Raw genomic sequence first — 16,486 nt, 5'->3', positions numbered from 1 at the left:
CCTAGGTAAATGGGCTCTCACAAGACAAATGTGACTTCCCGGTTGTTCCAGTGAGGGACGTGCAGCTACGATGCCAAATCTCTCACCCCCTGATGCCCATGCTTTGCTTCTCCCTAATGCCCTCACCTGGGAGACAGTCCTTGTCCCTGACCGGGGAGGGAAGTTGGAAGCATGCAGTATTTGCTCTCCTTCTTTAAGGTCATTCCTCCAGGTGGCCCTAGTAACTTCTCTTTGGAAAGCAAGCAATGACATGGCTGTCAGATATATTGGTGATGCTAGCCGGGGCATAGTGTCCTTCATCAGAACCTTAAATCTGAAATGAGAGTTGTTTGCATTTAAATTCAGTGCCTCCTAAAGCATTCAGAACACTTGGGAAACAGTTATGCTTCCATGAGCAATTGTGACTTCTTCCCCTCTGTATTTTGCAGAGCCCATCCCTACCTTCTCATGGCAGCAGGAGAACGTGGACTCTGATGAAGCACGCCTCTCCCCGCAGGCCGGACGCCTGATTCGCCAGCTTCTGGATGAAGACAGTGACCCCATGCTCTCTCCTCGGTTCTACGCTTATGGGCAGAGCAGGCAATACCTGGATGACACGGAAGTGCCTCCTTCTCCCCCAAATTCCCATTCTTTCATGAGGTATGTTTGTGTTGCCGGTAAGCCAATGCATCATTAGGAAGAATGGGAATGGTGTTGCAGGTCTGCAGAAGGGCATATTGGGAGTACTCCATCCTAGGACACGGGCTCTGTTGCTCCATTTTTCAGTTGGCCCGACTAGGGCGCCACATACTGCATCTCCACTAGCACTTCCTTTCCAGAGCTATCTAGAATTTAACTTTCAGGTCTGCAGTGCATATTTCAGTCCTCCCTTTGCTAATTGTAAATGTGAGCGAGAGAAACTTAGACCCGTTGATAGGTGGGACATAGAGAGCTCAGGGGTCACGAAATGAACTGGTAGTACACTTCCTTTTATTGGAGAGGATGGAGACTGTTGGGACCCCATCCCTCCGTGCTGCATCCCCACCCCCAAGCCCCTATGCAGGCAACGAGTGCCCCACTCGATGTCCCTCACAGGCGCCGGAGCTCCTCTCTCGGGTCTTATGATGACGAGCGGGAGGACCTGACGCCAGCCCAGCTCACGCGAAGGATTCAGAGCCTTAAAAAGAAGATCCGAAAGTTCGAAGATAGATTTGAAGAGGAGAGGAAGTACAGAGTAAGTGTCTCCTCGCAGGGTTGTCCTGTCCCCTCCCATGCCCTCCGGTCCCCTGACAGTACCCTCATGCCAGCATATCAGCAACTTGGAAAAGTGACAAAAAGTTAAGGGAGGTTTCTAGAGAGCCTCAAAACAAAAAGACGATAAAAACTGGATAGTAAACCCTGAGAAGCCCCAGACGTCATACATCAGCATTTTCCTTGAATTGGGTATTCTTTCAAATGATTCGGTGTTTTAGTTGACCTCTTATAAATTCTGTGAGAAGGAATGGGAAAGATCATTAAATGACTCTTTATTTTGGCTAAAACTTAGTTCGAAATTGTCTTCTAAAATTTCATCGGTACTGACCTCATTCCTCTCTCAGCTCTAAGCATTGCCCCCAAGAGTGGCAGAAAGGCATTTTACGTGGTGATCCCAGCGTAAAACGTACCCACCTCCGCTTTCCATTCTGTTAGCCCAACAGCTTAAACCCTCTGACTCCTGAAACAGGACCATGGACTTCATAGAAGCCCAGCATTTTGCCTGTGAGGAATTCTTTGAAAGCATCAAAAATAACCAGATGTAAAGAAAGATAATGGAATTACATTTATGATGTTTGCTCTGATTGTTCATGTTGAATTTTTTCCCAGTGGGACTCGACTTTCTCTTCCTCTTTAAAACGATCTGATCATGGGGCACCTGGGTGGCTCAGTTGCCCCTCAGGTCATGATCCCAGGGTTCTGGAATTGAGCCCCACGCTGGGCTCCCTGCCCCAGTTCGTATACATTTACATTAGATTTTCCTTTTCTCAGCCTTCCCACAGTGACAAAGCAGCCAATCCAGAGGTTCTAAAATGGACAAATGACCTTGCCAAATTCCGGAAACAGCTTAAAGGTAGGTAAAGTTTTAGACCTCTGCCATGATTTTCACTTGCAGATTCACGGTATCACCGCATCCTGAGTGCCACTGCTGAAATAGTTCAGAGAAGACAAATTCCTTGACGTGCTCCCCAGCCTTCTCGGTGTTCAGAGCACACCCACCCCATGCCTCACCGTGGTCTCCATCACAGGACAACCGGGGTCAGCTAAGATGCAAATTCTGCAGCATTTCCCCATTTAACTAAATCATGACTTCTCATTTGCTCTGGTGTTAGGAGAAGACCTGTAGCATGGAGGAACACAAAAAGGATTGGATCCTTGTCCCTCCAAAGCATGCTGTCTCTTAGAAGATAGTCATATAAACAACCACATGGAATACAAAGGGAAAATAATTCCAAAATGACATCTGTAAGTTGTCCAGAGAAAGCTGGCCAGAGTGAGGTGCTGGATCAGTCAGTGCTACTCAACAGTGAGGGAGTGGGTATAGAAACATCTACCACGTTCTGAGAACAGCAAACCTGTGGGTGTGGCCAAAGCATGGATTTTTTTTTTAAATTTATTTATTTGACAGACAGATCAGAAGTAGGCAGAGAGGCAGGCAGAGAGAGAGGAGGAAGCAGGCTCCCCGCTGAGCAGAGAGCCCGATGTGGGGCTCGATCCCAGGACCCTGGGATCATGACCCAAGCCGAAAGCAGAGGCTTTAACCCACTGAGCCACCCAGGCGCCCCCAAAGCATGGATGTTACGTGGCTAAAGCTTTCTCAGGAACTCTGGTTAGGGAAGCACTCCAGATAGTCCAAGAAGATGTTAGCATTTTCTCAGGTTTTACATAATAACCTAGGGATTTCAACTACTGTTATAATTAGATATTTTCTATTAAAAAAAAAAAAGATGGGGCTACATGGTTACTAACACCACAGAAAAACAACTGAGGTTCAGGAGACATCAATTCTCATATGTCACCACCCCCAAATGTTTTCATACTAGAGTCCAAACTAAAGATATCGGAAGAGGACCTAACCCCCAGGATGCGGCAGCGAAGCAATACACTGCCCAAGAGTTTCGGTTCCCAGCTTGAGAAAGAAGACGAGAAGAAGCAAGAGCTCATCGATAAAGCCGTAAAGCCCAGTGTCGAGGCCACCCTGGAATCCATCCAGAGGAAGCTCCAGGAGAAGCGGGCAGAAAGCAGCCGTCCTGAGGACATTAAGGTGTGGGGATTCGGAAGCCCCAAGCCAACTGCTAGTCAACATGGTGGAAACATAGGGCCCGACACATGGGTCCCTGTGGGGGACACAGTGACATCTGCTCAGACCTCCCACACCCTCATCCCCTACACTCTTAAATGTCTGGAGAAGCAGATGGAGCAGCCCGAGAGTGTTTTCAGTGCTAGTACTTTGGTTTAGGATGACCCTTTGAAAGCAGAACACTCTCATATAGAGATTGCAGAAAGAAGCCATTGGGGTTAACAGACGGTTTGATGTCTCTGGAGTAGAAGGGCTGTAGATGACCCTTTGGGACTCTGTAACTTGTGACTGTAGTCATCACTTGCGCTGTTAAGCTAAGCCCCATGTGCCTGACAGCCTCGCTAACCTCAGCATGCCTTTGCTGCCACATGGGAGCCACAGGTAGTAGACGATGGCTCTGCTCTGCTTTCTCTGTTGCCAGCAGAAAGCCAGGAAGAGCTAATTCCTAAGTGAGCTTTGAATAGAGCTCCGAGGAACAACTGTAGGAGGATTCTTTTTAACCTTCCTTGAGGAAATTTGCTGACCGAAAGAAGCAGGAGTGTTCATAAATGTTTCCCCAACTTTGATTTCTCTCTCCTTGTGTTTATTCAGGATATGACCAAAGACCAGATTGCCAACGAGAAAGTGGCCCTGCAGAAAGCTCTGTTATATTACGAAAGCATTCATGGACGGCCGGTATGTGAATGGACTGGGTTTCCTGCTTGGGCTAACTGTGTGGCTTTAGAAATGAATCTTCTATGTTCAGTATTTGATACGTGAGTTTTCCTGATGTTTAGGAGATGACTTCCTATTTTCAGCAGACCTAAGCTCTCTGAAGGCTAAACTGAGGAGACATTTCCCCTGTTGAGCAGATGCTGAATTTGAGTTCCAAAGAAACAAGTTTGCCGCTAACATGTAGTCACTAGTGTTCTGCTTCAGAGGGACTGTGGTGGAGGGGGGTGTAGGTTGTAGATGAGTACACAAAGCTCTAGAGGCTTCCCTGTCCCTAGGTCTGCCCCCATAAGCTGTCACTGACTCAAGACATTCTTGTCCCTAAAATGAAGGTGTTAAACTAGTATGACTTGCCCAAAAACTCAATCTCACTTCAGTGTAGCCGAGGCCAGTGTTTATCTGTAGAGAAGTTCCAAGCACCATCCTGAACCAGAAGTGTGAGGAATCCAAAATATGACTTTGCCTTTTCCTAGCGACAGGAAGCATTGAGAGCCATTTGTTATAAAGTGTGGTTATTGCATGCTGATCATTAGTCCTGGGGGAGACCGTGGCACAGTAGGCTTCTGCTCTATTCCTTAAGAAACTCATAATCAGATATCCTTGTCAGTTACTTTCGGTGACATTCTGTGGAGAGTGCTGTCAAGAACCCAACAGAACAAGTTCTTAAGAGCAGCTGTAAAGAAGCAGGAAGTTTATATTCCCAGAAGCATTTGTATACAGCCAAAATGCAGAGGTCTGTTCTCCAGTCCCAGCCCTAGCTATATAATGGAGATAGTATTTTCATGTAAAATATACTCTTTTGAATAAAGAAGATTCCAGAATAATGCACCAAACTCTAAGATCTGTGAGGGCAGGAGTTCTGGGTTTTGTTAATCTAAAAGGGCGCCTGATGTCAGCATCTAGCACAAACACCTGACACAATGTGCCCAATAAACTGTGGAATGCATCATCTGTGGTATTTTTGGTTCTGAATGTATCAGGTTTAAATTTAAAAAAAAAAAACAAAAAAAAAAACCCGTGGGGCTGCTGCTGATTGATTTTACTGGCCTATCCCTAGAGTGGAAAAATACTGGTGCTACAGGATAATGGTCACGTTTCAGGCCAAGTTTTGTTTTGGATTTTTTAAAGGCATTGAACCAAATAGTAAATGTACTGGAGCTTAAACATATTGTGAAACTTGTCCTTTTCTCCTGGAGGATTCAAAATTTGGAGAAATAGAACTGTACTCTTTCTAGCAGAGAGGAGCCCCTTCTCCACTGTTGGCTCAGAGCCTTTGAAGTGTAGATCTCCTTGTGGCCACCTGGCAGGTGGGGAAGGAGGAGGGAACTTGTGCACTTTCCGGGATCAGCAGACCAAGGGTCAGATCCCAGTCCTACTGAGGCCAGCCCTGGAGCTCTAGGCTACTGAGGTAGGAGTTGAGTGTTTTGTCTGTACCATAGCTGCCCCTTGTAGCTTATCATGGACAGTTCAGACATGTGCAGACACATTTACCTGTGGGCTATCTGGCACTGAGGAAGTGGGCTGGGTAGCTTAGCAGGTGGCTCAGGGGTTCCCCAGTCAATAATGTTGTCATTTCTGCTACAAGTATATGATCTGCTCTCTGCGGCCATCTTCTTATTAAGTGATGGAGAGAGAACGTACCTGTTTTAGTGCTCTTATCATTAGGAATATGAAATCTTAGTTCTTCGCCCTTCTCTGTTAGTCGCTTTTCTCTCATCATTCTTTTAGATGTTGGAAGGAGACCGATTTGGGTCTGGATACTAACATCTCATCGGGCAGGGAACAAGTACTCTAGAACTTTAAGTAGCATTCATTGCTGGTTCGTGGTCAGACTCTCTGCCTCCCTCTAGAACATGGTGCCCCAGCCTCCTCAGGAAAAACAGAGTTCATTTGATATCCGGCCAGTGTGAGAATCAAAGAGTAAACTTCTCATTCTTAGGTCTGTGGTGTTGCCATGGACCCTGAACTGTAAATACCATTTGGGCAACCCTCTTCCTAAAAGAAAAATATGTGGGTTTTCAGAGCTAGCCTATCATTCCAAACCCCAGCGGGGTTTCTTTGGTTTTTGTTTGTTTGTTTGTTTTTAGAAAAGCAGGTGCTCAAAGCTCATGCGTTTTTGCTGAGTCTACAGATTTGAAAGGACAATGACTGACTGTCAGAATCATAGGCCAAAAACAGTTGTGTGCTGCTCTTGTACATTTTTTTAAACAAGGCTGTTTGCTTTAACAGTACAATCCACAGAGTGACACGTAAATGAGAAACAAAACACACTCAGTTACTCAAGGGCACATAAATCCCTACTAATTATTGTGAAAGCATGTCCTTTCAACACTTCAGGATCTCATCAAAAGACCGTGTTACAGAAAGTACAACTCATAACTTCAGGTCACTGTGGTACACATCGCTCTTTGATGACAACCTAGAAGGAATGTGTTGCTTCTCAGAGCTTCTGGTTTCTCCTTGAGTCTCTTCCTCATCAGTATATTTTCATGTTATGCTCTAACATCTTGGGAACTAACATGACACGAAACACACTCTGTTCAAATTTAAATGAGACTCTGAAGCCTTATATATATATACTGCCCTTTGTCCATCTGCTATTTGGGATGATCTGATCTTTGCCTAGTCGACTATTATTACCTGATAATAAAGAGGAGAGAGTTGTCTCTTTCTGAGTTGATGGGCCAAAATGCAGTAGTTATAAGAATGTATCTCATTTGTCTTCTCCTGCTCGTAGTTTTATGACTCAGTGGTACCCTCCACACACAAACTCAAGCCAGTTGTTTAACTAAGAAGATTTTGAGGCTATATAGTTTCTCGTCTGTCTGTGGCATCATTTCTCACAAAGTGGTGCTTTTAGCCACTGTTTATAGGTAGAGGTCTTGTGAGCTCAACCTAGACAGAGCTCTGAGCCTGGAAGGCAGAAATCTCTATATTAAGAGAACGACTTGGTCAAACCCTCTTAGAGGAATCATGGCATTTTAGTATGTCTTCACTGTTTTATGATCCTACTTTACTTTATATCTTATTTGTGAATGGAAAGAAAACAACTAGGAGTCCTTAAACCTGGGCTCTTGACCCAAATCTATTGCGTTGGGCAAGTCATTACCCTCTCCAGGGCTTAGTTTCATTGTATGAAAAAATAAGGCTCTTCTAACTCTGACGTTCCAGGGTTCTAATTCTGTCCTTATCTCCATATTAAAATCCTGAGTCATTTTCTCTTTCACCTGTGTGGCACACTGTCCAGGTAACAGAGCCTGAATGGGTGTTTCTATAAGGAAGTTTTATTTAAGGCTAAGACAGAAACCATCACAAAAGATAAAGGCAGGCAAATGCAGTTGTCTAATTGGGCCTTTTGTAATTGTGTCAAAGACTTTCCCCTGTTTAAATGTGGGTTAACTATTGGCTGATGTTCGTTGGTACCTGGAAATATTATCTGAGACTTTATAGAGCAACCAAATAGAGTAGTAAGGGATCATTGAAGATTTCTTTAATCAAAAATGAAGACTGGGGCACCTGGTGGCTCGTCAGTTAAGCGTCTGACTCTTGATTTCAGATCAGGTCATGATCTCAGGGTCCTAGGATTGAAGCCCATCTTGGACTCCGTGGTCAGCATGGAGTCTGCCTGAGATTCTCTTTCTCCCTCTCCCCTTCCCCCTACTCATGTGTTCTCTCCACATAGATAGATAGGTTGATAGATAGATAGATAGATAGATAGATAAAATCTTTTTTTTTTTTAAGGCAAAGACAGAATGGAAGGAGCTGCTTTTGCCCTTTAGAAGTTTGCATCTAGGTTTTTATGTTATTCTGATTTGTGCACAAAAATACATCTTAGTAATAACCCTATTCCCACACATTGGAAAGCCATTCAGAGCTCCCACCTAAATGAAAATTTAATAAAGGTTTGAAGCAAGAGGAGTGAAAGTGTAATAGAAAATATGATGTATTACATGCTTGGCCTAAAGTCATTTCCAAGCAAGTATAGATCACAAAGATTTTCTAATCTGAATTCTGCAGTTTACCAATCAGGAAATCAAGGCTCAGAGAATTTTACTGGCTCTTTTGTTTATCATCAATAACAAAATCTCCAAGCAGCCAATGACTCAAGAATAAGAGATATCAACTTCCAGTTTTCCCATGGTCCCATTTAATATCAGCTGACCCCCTCCCCCCCCCCCTTTTTTTAACAGTTCAGCCATGGCCCTGCTTTGTTTATGGAACTATTGGCTAGATTCTGGCTCTACTAAAAAATCCAGTTCTGATAATTGCATGTGATGTGGTTTTATGATTTAGTATCACCAAGCCTTTGGCTTCAGATACAGATCATGAAAATAATTCTGGTGTAAATCCAGTAGCATTAATTCTTTTCACTGCTCAGATTTAAAGATCTCTAATATTTCTAGTGTTTCACTGCTGACTGCTCAGATTTAAAGATCTCTAATATTTCTATCAAATGCCAGTGTTAACTTTGGTGGAAATAGGATGAGACCAGAGTCAGAAACTGGACTTTATCAAATCACTCACAGGTGATTAGTTCCTGAGGATCATCAGTTTAAAACATGAACAATTCATAGAAAATCTAAATATCAGTGTCATAAGCCAAAGAATTGAGCTAATGAGCCTCTTCATCTGCTCCAACTAGAAAATGTGAACAAAGAATTAGAGAGGAAACAGGCTTCTGTCAGATTTGCCACATCTGGCTGGTTTTACCAGCAAAGTCTTCTCCTAAAATCCACACTCTGCTTCTACAATCCAGAAATGTTTCTGCCAAGCAGCAAAGAATAGGATGCGAGTCCACAATGGGAGATGCTAGCTCCTTATTATTGTTATTTTTCCTAGGTCTTTTGTCCACTGAACTATTGATTGTTGATCTTGCACAGTATTTCACCACATGTCATGGGTTGACAGCTAGGATGTGCCTTAACCTCATCCACAACACATTTCCTGGCTATACATTGTGTTTAAAAAGTGATTCCATTCATCTGTTGATGGACATCTAGGTTCTTTCCATAGTTTGGCTATTGTGGACGTTGCTGCTATAAACATTCGGGTGCACGTGCCCCTTTGGATCACTACGTTTGTATCTTTAGGGTAAATAGCGTATCATGCTTAGCAAAATAAGTCAAGCAGAGAAAGACAACTATCATATGATCTCCCTGATATGAGGAAGTGGTGATGCAACATGGGGGCTTAAGTGGGTAGGAGAAGAATAAATGAAACAAGATGGGATTGGGAGGGAGACAAACCATAAGTGACTCTTAATCTCACAAAACAAATTGAGGGTTGCTGGGGGGATGGGGTTTGGGAGAAGGGGGTGGGTTTATGGACATTGGGGAGGGTATGTGCTTTGGTGAGTGCTGTGAAGTGTGTAAACCTGGTGATTCACAGACCTGTACCCCTGGGGATAAAAATATATGTTTATAAAAAATAAAAAATTATATTTAAAAAAAAAAAAGTGATTCCATGTGTCCCAGTCCTGAACTGTGTTGTTTCACACGTGAGATCGTACAGGCCCCTCCGTTTCTACTCCTCGGACTTACCTGTGGCTGTTGTTGAACTGCCGTTGAAGTATAACGTAAATACAGAAAGAAGCCCAAAGCGTAAATATATGTCTTGATGCATTTTCACCAAGTAAACGAGTCCAGGTAACCAGCATCCAGACCAAGAAACAAATGTTGCCAGTCCTCCTCCAGAAGCCCTGCTCCTTGTCCCCTTCCAGTCAATACCAAGACCTCCGCTCAACCAAGGAAAACCATTATCTTGACTCTAAAGCTTAACTTCTGTTTGCTTCTTTCTGAACTTACTAAGTGGACTCATACAGTACTCTCGTGCCTGTAGTATCTGGCTTATTTTACGTGGCTGTCTTTTTGTGGGGTCAGTATATGATGTTGCCCGTAGCTGTGGCCCACTCATCCTCATTGCTGTGCAGTGTTCAGAACAGCATATCTGTTCTGTTGCTGGGCGTGTGGGTGGTTTCCAGTTTGCAGTTTTTCTAAGTAGTGCTGCTGTGAACATTATTCTGTGTGTCTCTTGGTGAGCTTGAGGCCACACTTGGTGGTGGTGTTTTTTTACTCTTAAGAGCAGAACTGAGGGCTCACATGTGCAACTTTAGCAGGCACTGCCAAATAGTGGTCCAGCGTGCTCCGCTCTAAGCAGCAGCGAAGGAGATTTCCAGTCCTTCCGCATCCTCGCTGACCCTTGACACCATCTGTTGTCTCATGTTAGCCATTGCGGTGGGCGCGTCTAGTAGGAACACCTATCATTTGATCCTCAGTCTTTCTGATGTAATATAACTTCTCTGTTCCCTTTCATTTTGGATGGTCATCTTCTATGAAATGCCAGTTTTAAAACTCCTTTTGATATGGCAGCTAACGATAGGAAAGTGCCATGTGCTTTTCAATATTGTGTTATTAGGAAGAAAAAGAAACGGTTCTTATTGCTATTCATAGAAAATAAGTCCACAAGATGTCTCTGCCCAATGAGAGTGACCTATCCTGGCAGGTGAAGTTCGGCCAAAAATCACTTACTGTTGACCACTTTGAGAAAGGCAGATAGAAAAGGTTACAAAGGAATAATCCATTTGTGCATAACCCACAGTTGTCTTCAGAGCGGAAGGCCCAGCAGGCCCCTAATACCATTTGCTCTTCCTTACCTCTGTAACTCTTGCCTTATGTGTCCAGGGGAAATAAAGTGCCGAAGACAGACCGCAAACTTGAAACAAAGAGGAAATACAGAAAGAAGGGATTTAAGTAATCTCTGTTGGCATTTAAGTAAAGAAGGGAAATGCATGCATACCTATGCACTTGGCATACACATTTATGTTTGAAATACTCTCTCACTTCACACATACTAATGGAATATCTCCATTTTGTCAGGCACTGAGATAGTTTCCAGGGATCCAGAAACACCTACTGCGCTCTCAGGGGGCTTAGAGTCTTGAAGAAGAGACAGATGTGCCAACAGATAGTTACTGTAGAGTATAAAATGTGTCATCTGCTGGGACTGCTGTAATAAAATGCCATACATAAGCACCTTATAAACAACAGAGATTTATTTTTCATAGTCCTGGAGGCTGGGAAGGCCAAGAGCAAGGAACTGATAGATTCGGTGTCTGGTGAGGGCCCTTTCCTGGTTCACAGGCAGCCATTTTCTTGCTGTCCTCACATGACAGGAGGGGTCAGGGGACCTCCTGGGGTCTCTTACAAGGGCACTACCCATGTTCATGGGGGCTCCACCCTCATGACCTTACCATCCCCCAAAGCCCCAATGCCCAATACCATCCCATGGGGCACTAGGTTGGAGGGGACATGCACATTCGGTCGCTAGCAAAGCACGGGTGGGGTTATGCAGTGTACACAGGTTGCAGTAGGTGACACAGAGGTGTGTGAGGTCTCTCAGAGTGGGGAAGAAGTGTTGGAAGGAGGCTGCATCGGGGAGGTGGCTCCTCTGCCAATCCAAGGAGGAGAGAGGAGGCTGTTCCAGGCTATAGGGAACTAGGCAAAGAGGGATGAGACACCCTGGTTTTTCTCTGGGGCCTGAGGTCTGACAGGAAGAAGAGGTAGCAAGTGATGACGGGCTTCTTGTACAACACCAGGGGGTTCGCCTGGTTCCTCCCCACTGCCTGTGGACACAGTCCCTTCTATGTCTGTGAATGCTCTGCCAGATCTCAGGGCCCTGGAGAGGAGACCATCCATGCAGTCTACTGGCAGGTGTTTCTTGAAAACCTACGGTTTGCCAGAATCTTGTCCTTAAAAACAAAAACAACTTCATGGAAGAGAAAGACCTGTAAAACAAAAGTAATAAAAACTGATCACAGAGCTGCACAGTTTAAGGATTATCATAGAAATACATGCTTTCTTCTTCCCTGGATCTGGAAAATTGTAAATGACTTTGAATAGTTTAAACAGGGAACCAATCATGGTCATAGCTTTGATTGAGGGAAAGCAATATGACGATGGAGTGATTTCCAAAGATCTGCCGCTGAAGTAGATATTTTAAACGTTCTCTGACTAAATACTACCACCCGTTTACATGAGTTTTGCAAGAATGGGGGAAGTGGAGCTGAATCCTCTGAATTTCCCCCAGGCCCAGAACATGCTTGAGCCACTGCTAGCCTGACTAGCGGAGGCAGCTTCTTAGCCCTGGTGCTCTTGTTTTCAGGTAAGCAAGAATGAGCGTCAGGTAATGAAGCCACTGTATGACAGATACCGGCTGGTCAAGCAGATCCTGTCCCGAGCCAACACCATCCCCATCATTGTGAGTACGGCACCTTTCTGTCCTTGACCGCCTGCGGGGTGGGTCCTGGCTGTGGTGAGAGCGCCCCACGCTGCCTTTTCACTGAGGAGTGGGCTTTAATAGTTGAACCTGGCATGAATACTTATGGCCCATCCACTTGGGGCATGAAGAATGTATCTAAGACTTCTGAGACTACGTTTGCCCAAATGAGCAAATCTGAAACTGCTAGAATTTTGTTTTCTTCCGGGCAGCATGCTTTGATGTAGGCGTCGGTCTGACTGGTGCTGGGCTGACCTCCTACCCTTGCTTCAGAGACCGAGCGCCAGCAGGACGGGGCTGTGCTTTCTCTAGGCCCCTCTAGTCCAGAGGCCTCTCCGGTCCCAAATCTTTTCTCTCCCTCCAAGAGAGGGATAGTCCCACTGGGAATCCTCTCCAGGGAGAAATCCTAAGGACCTCCAGAGAGCAGCCTCTTTGGGGAGGCTCTAGAGAAGCTGAGGTGGAACTAAAGGGAGGGAGGCTAGTACCTGGGCGGCTGGTGTCGCCGGCTGCCATCCTCTGACTGACACGCAACTGCTTTTGGCCTCCGAATTTTGATTTTGTCCAGAGTATGGAACAGCATCTTGTCTTAAGGCACTGGCCAGCTTGCCCTCCTTCCATATTTATTCTAGCATTTCCCCCTATATTTCCACCCAGGTTGTGAGTGAGCCTTACTGCCCTGTCCATCTCCTGGGACATCCTTTGCCTCTGGCCCAGTGCTCTCCTCCAGGAGTACAGGGGGCTTTCTCTGCTGACTTTTAAACTTTCTAATAAGCAGCCACAGCCTTGCTTTTATGTTGTTATTAAAATGGAGGCCATCTTAACCGCTGCTGTTCAGTTCCTGCTTTAAGTCTTCTTGTTTCTTTCTTTCTTTCTTTTTTTTTTTTTTTAAATTTTATTTATTTATTTGACAGACAGAGATCATAGATAGGCAGACAGACAGGCATAGAGAGAAGGGGGAAGCAGGCTCCCTGCTGAACAGAGAGCCTGACGCGGGGCTTGATCCCAGGACCCTGAGATCATGACCTGAGTGAAGGCAGAGGCTTAACCCACTGAGCCACCCAGGGACCCCTCTTTTTTTTTTTTTTTAAGATTTTCTTTTTGGGGTGCCTGGGTGGCTCAGTCAGTTAAGTGTCTGCCTTTGGCTCAGGTTATGATCCCAGAGTCTGGGATTGAGCCCCACGTCAGGCTTCACGCTCAGTGTGAAACCTGCTTCTCCCTCTCCCTCTGCAGCTCCCTCTGCTGTTCCCCCTGTTTGTGCGTGTACATGCTCTCTCTCTCTCTCAATCAAATATATAAATAAAATCCTAAGAAAAAGAAAAAAGAAAAAAAAAAGATTTTCTTTTTAAGCAATCTCTACACCTAACGTGGGGCTCAAACTCAAAACCCTGAGATCAAGAGCCACATGCTCCACCTACTGAGCCAACCAGGCGCCCCTCCTTGTTTATTTCTAAGATAAGATCTTTGTATTACTTTTTTTTTTTTTAAGATTTTATTTATTTATTTGACAGAGAGAGATCACAAGTAGGCAGAGAGGCAGGCAGAGAGAGAGGAGGAAGCAGGCTCCCTGCTGAGCAGAGAGCCCAATGTGGGGCTCAATCCCAGGACTCTGGGATCATGACCTGAGCCGAAGGCAGCGGCTTAACCCACTGAGCCACCCAGGCACCACTGTATTACTTTTAACAGTGTATCTGTCCCTAGGAATGAGGGAGGATCCAGACTTCAGGCAGACTTCAGGCAGGTGTGTTAGAAGAAAGCGACTTCTCTAGAAATTCTTCCCAGAATAAATTAGTGAACTAACCAACGAAAGAATTCAATCTAAGAACTCCTTTCCTTGTCCAGTCAGGAGCCCTGTGTGCCCTCAGCAGGTGTCTCTCAATAAGGAAAATGCACAGCAGGGAGGCTGCACAACACCTGAATTCCCTCAGCAGCCTATGTTGCGCTCAAAGCTTCTGACGGTTCCTGGGTTCTCGTTCCTCTGTCATCAGGGAGGACAGGGGAGGAGGAGCAGGCCAGTGTCTCTCCTCAGGCTCCTTCTGCATTCAGTTAGCATGCTCGTGGGCTAGTCTTGCTGTCCTGTGGCCTCCTTGGCTTGGGGCTGTGGGCTCTGGAATGAAGCAGCGCCTCAGACAAGAACTTTGGTTGTCTCCGGTTTTCCTGGGACTGTTTGGCGGGGTGGGGTTAGGGTGTATAGTTCAAAGTCAGTGATGAATCCTAGTGACCCAGAGGAGGCAGAGGCCTGGAGGGCAAGGGAGAGGGGTTCAGAGTATAACCACCTTGTCCACACCTGTCACAGGGATCCCCCTCCAGCAAGCGGAGAAGCCCTTTGCTGCAGCCAATTATCGAGGGCGAAACGGCTTCCTTCTTCAAGGAGATAAAGGTGAAGACATCTCCCAAACTGGCTTCCATTCTCTCCCTGCCTCCCCTCCTCCTGTGGATGAGGAGGAGGGTGGGGCGCAGCGGCGATGGGGCTCGTGGCGCTTGTGCTGTGCCTTCAGAATCATCCGCGGCTCGTAACCAACCACCAGCAGCCCCGCCTTACTGATCCTAGGGCCAAGCTGATCTCTCCTCCGTTTCATCTCATCCCCCTGCTTTTTTGTTCCATGCTGTCGTTTGTTTTGTTCTCATTTTGCTTTCAGGGATTTGGTGGGGGCAGGGGTCACAATATGTTTTGGGTTGTTTTCTTCTATTTGGAATGGATTTTCTGTATTCCAGAAACTTTTTCAATGAACTCATTGGGTAACTTTCCTAAAAATCGTATTTACTGAGTTTCTAGAAAACCTAGAATTAACAAAGGCAATCTAGATAGCACACAACAAAAAAATTATCATTTCGCAGACAGGTATCTTCCTTGCCTTTGCCCGATTTTCTGCTGCCGACTCACCCACTCCTCCTGCCTTTTGCCTTGCCCCTGGCACATGTAGTCCTTGGGATTCAGTTGATAATCTCCTGATCTGTGAATGCAGTGCCATCGCCAGCAGCCACTGGAATCTGTGCACTGGTGTTTTTCACCCCAGGAGTAATTATGGGTTCAATACAGGTAATCCTCGTCCTCAGTGGCCCCTTTCGCTAGAACAGGAAGTAGACTCCGTGCCCCTAGGTCTCTGTCTGTGTCTCTGTTGGGACCTACCTGGCCTGGACCACAGTCAGCGTCTTTTGCAGTTTTGTTTCTAGGTGACTTAACGAACTGGACTGCCTTTCATAGTGTTCTAGAAATGAAAAAACAGAATCTTTTTTTTTTTTTAATCAATCAGTGATTGTTTGTTAGCAATTGGAGTTTCACTTATATTTCTGGGAAATTCCTAAGCCTGGGTGGTCATTTATCTACTGTAGTTAGAAATAGTATCCCAGAACCGAAGGGCCTCATTCCCACAAGGGACACCAGTTGAGAACCACTCCATTGTCCTGCCTGGTCCTCATCGTTATGACTAAGGTAAGGTACTAGAAGCTGCACAGTCTTTAATCTTAATTTATTTTTTCCCTTTTCTTTGTTCTTAGGGGCCTTCAGTATTTCATATACTTAATTATAAGGTAGTAGACAGCGATTACACTCACTATCATATTCTTTTACCTAGAACTCATTCTATAAAAGTGCTCTAAACAAAACAATTAGGCAAATATGCTCTATTATATTTTAAAAATTGGAGCTATTTTCTTATAATAAGACTTGATGTTGATGAAAGAAGAAAATTTTTGTCTGGTTGGTAATTTCACATCAGAATGAAGTCACCTTAATTGAAGAAATTTGGGCAATTTTGTGTATTGAAAATGAGCAATAGAACTGTTACTAGATAAAAATGTGTTCTTTAACACATCCAAAATATGATATTTACTAATTGTCTCATTAAATGAATGGAAGATATATTAATGATGCACTTTTTAAAAGAGGGCATTCTTCCAAATCTTCTTGTTCAGCTCAGTTTATTTTTTTCACAAGTATATTTTGGCCATGGCTCTTCTTCTGGCCCACGTGGTAGTCAAAATTTCAGATAATTTTGCAATGCTTACATTGCTTTTGTAAATAGTGTTGTCTTTTAGTTCATTTTGTTCCAACTGGCTAGGCTTATTAGCATATGTTTGGACTGTACTAAGTCTTGGCAATTCTGAGACAATTTAGAATTTGATGTGGGTTCAGATCAGAAGATTGTATCAAGGTGGTTTCCTTAAAAGCCACCCCTAGTTTTAAATGCT

At 44.8% G+C, this 16,486-nt stretch overlaps 1 protein-coding gene across 9 annotated transcripts in view; it reads left to right on the top strand.

Annotated features, from left to right (window-relative positions):
• Positions 1 to 16,486, top strand: part of FAM13A (family with sequence similarity 13 member A) — a 356,989-nt gene that overhangs the window by 328,837 nt on the left and 11,666 nt on the right. For all 9 annotated transcript variants that reach the window (XM_032332873.1, XM_032332872.1, XM_032332871.1 and 6 more), the window contains 7 exons: positions 429 to 639; positions 1,075 to 1,213; positions 2,005 to 2,086; positions 3,057 to 3,277; positions 3,905 to 3,988; positions 12,185 to 12,280; positions 14,592 to 14,675. In XM_032332873.1, coding sequence (XP_032188764.1) covers positions 429 to 639; positions 1,075 to 1,213; positions 2,005 to 2,086; positions 3,057 to 3,277; positions 3,905 to 3,988; positions 12,185 to 12,280; positions 14,592 to 14,675 — 917 coding nt within the window. The remainder of the gene's footprint in view (positions 1 to 428; positions 640 to 1,074; positions 1,214 to 2,004; positions 2,087 to 3,056; positions 3,278 to 3,904; positions 3,989 to 12,184; positions 12,281 to 14,591; positions 14,676 to 16,486) is intronic.

Source organism: Mustela erminea, chromosome 2 (genome assembly GCF_009829155.1).
Source record: "Mustela erminea isolate mMusErm1 chromosome 2, mMusErm1.Pri, whole genome shotgun sequence".
NCBI lineage: Eukaryota > Metazoa > Chordata > Mammalia > Carnivora > Mustelidae > Mustela > Mustela erminea.
This window is presented reverse-complemented; position numbering and strand designations above follow the sequence as displayed.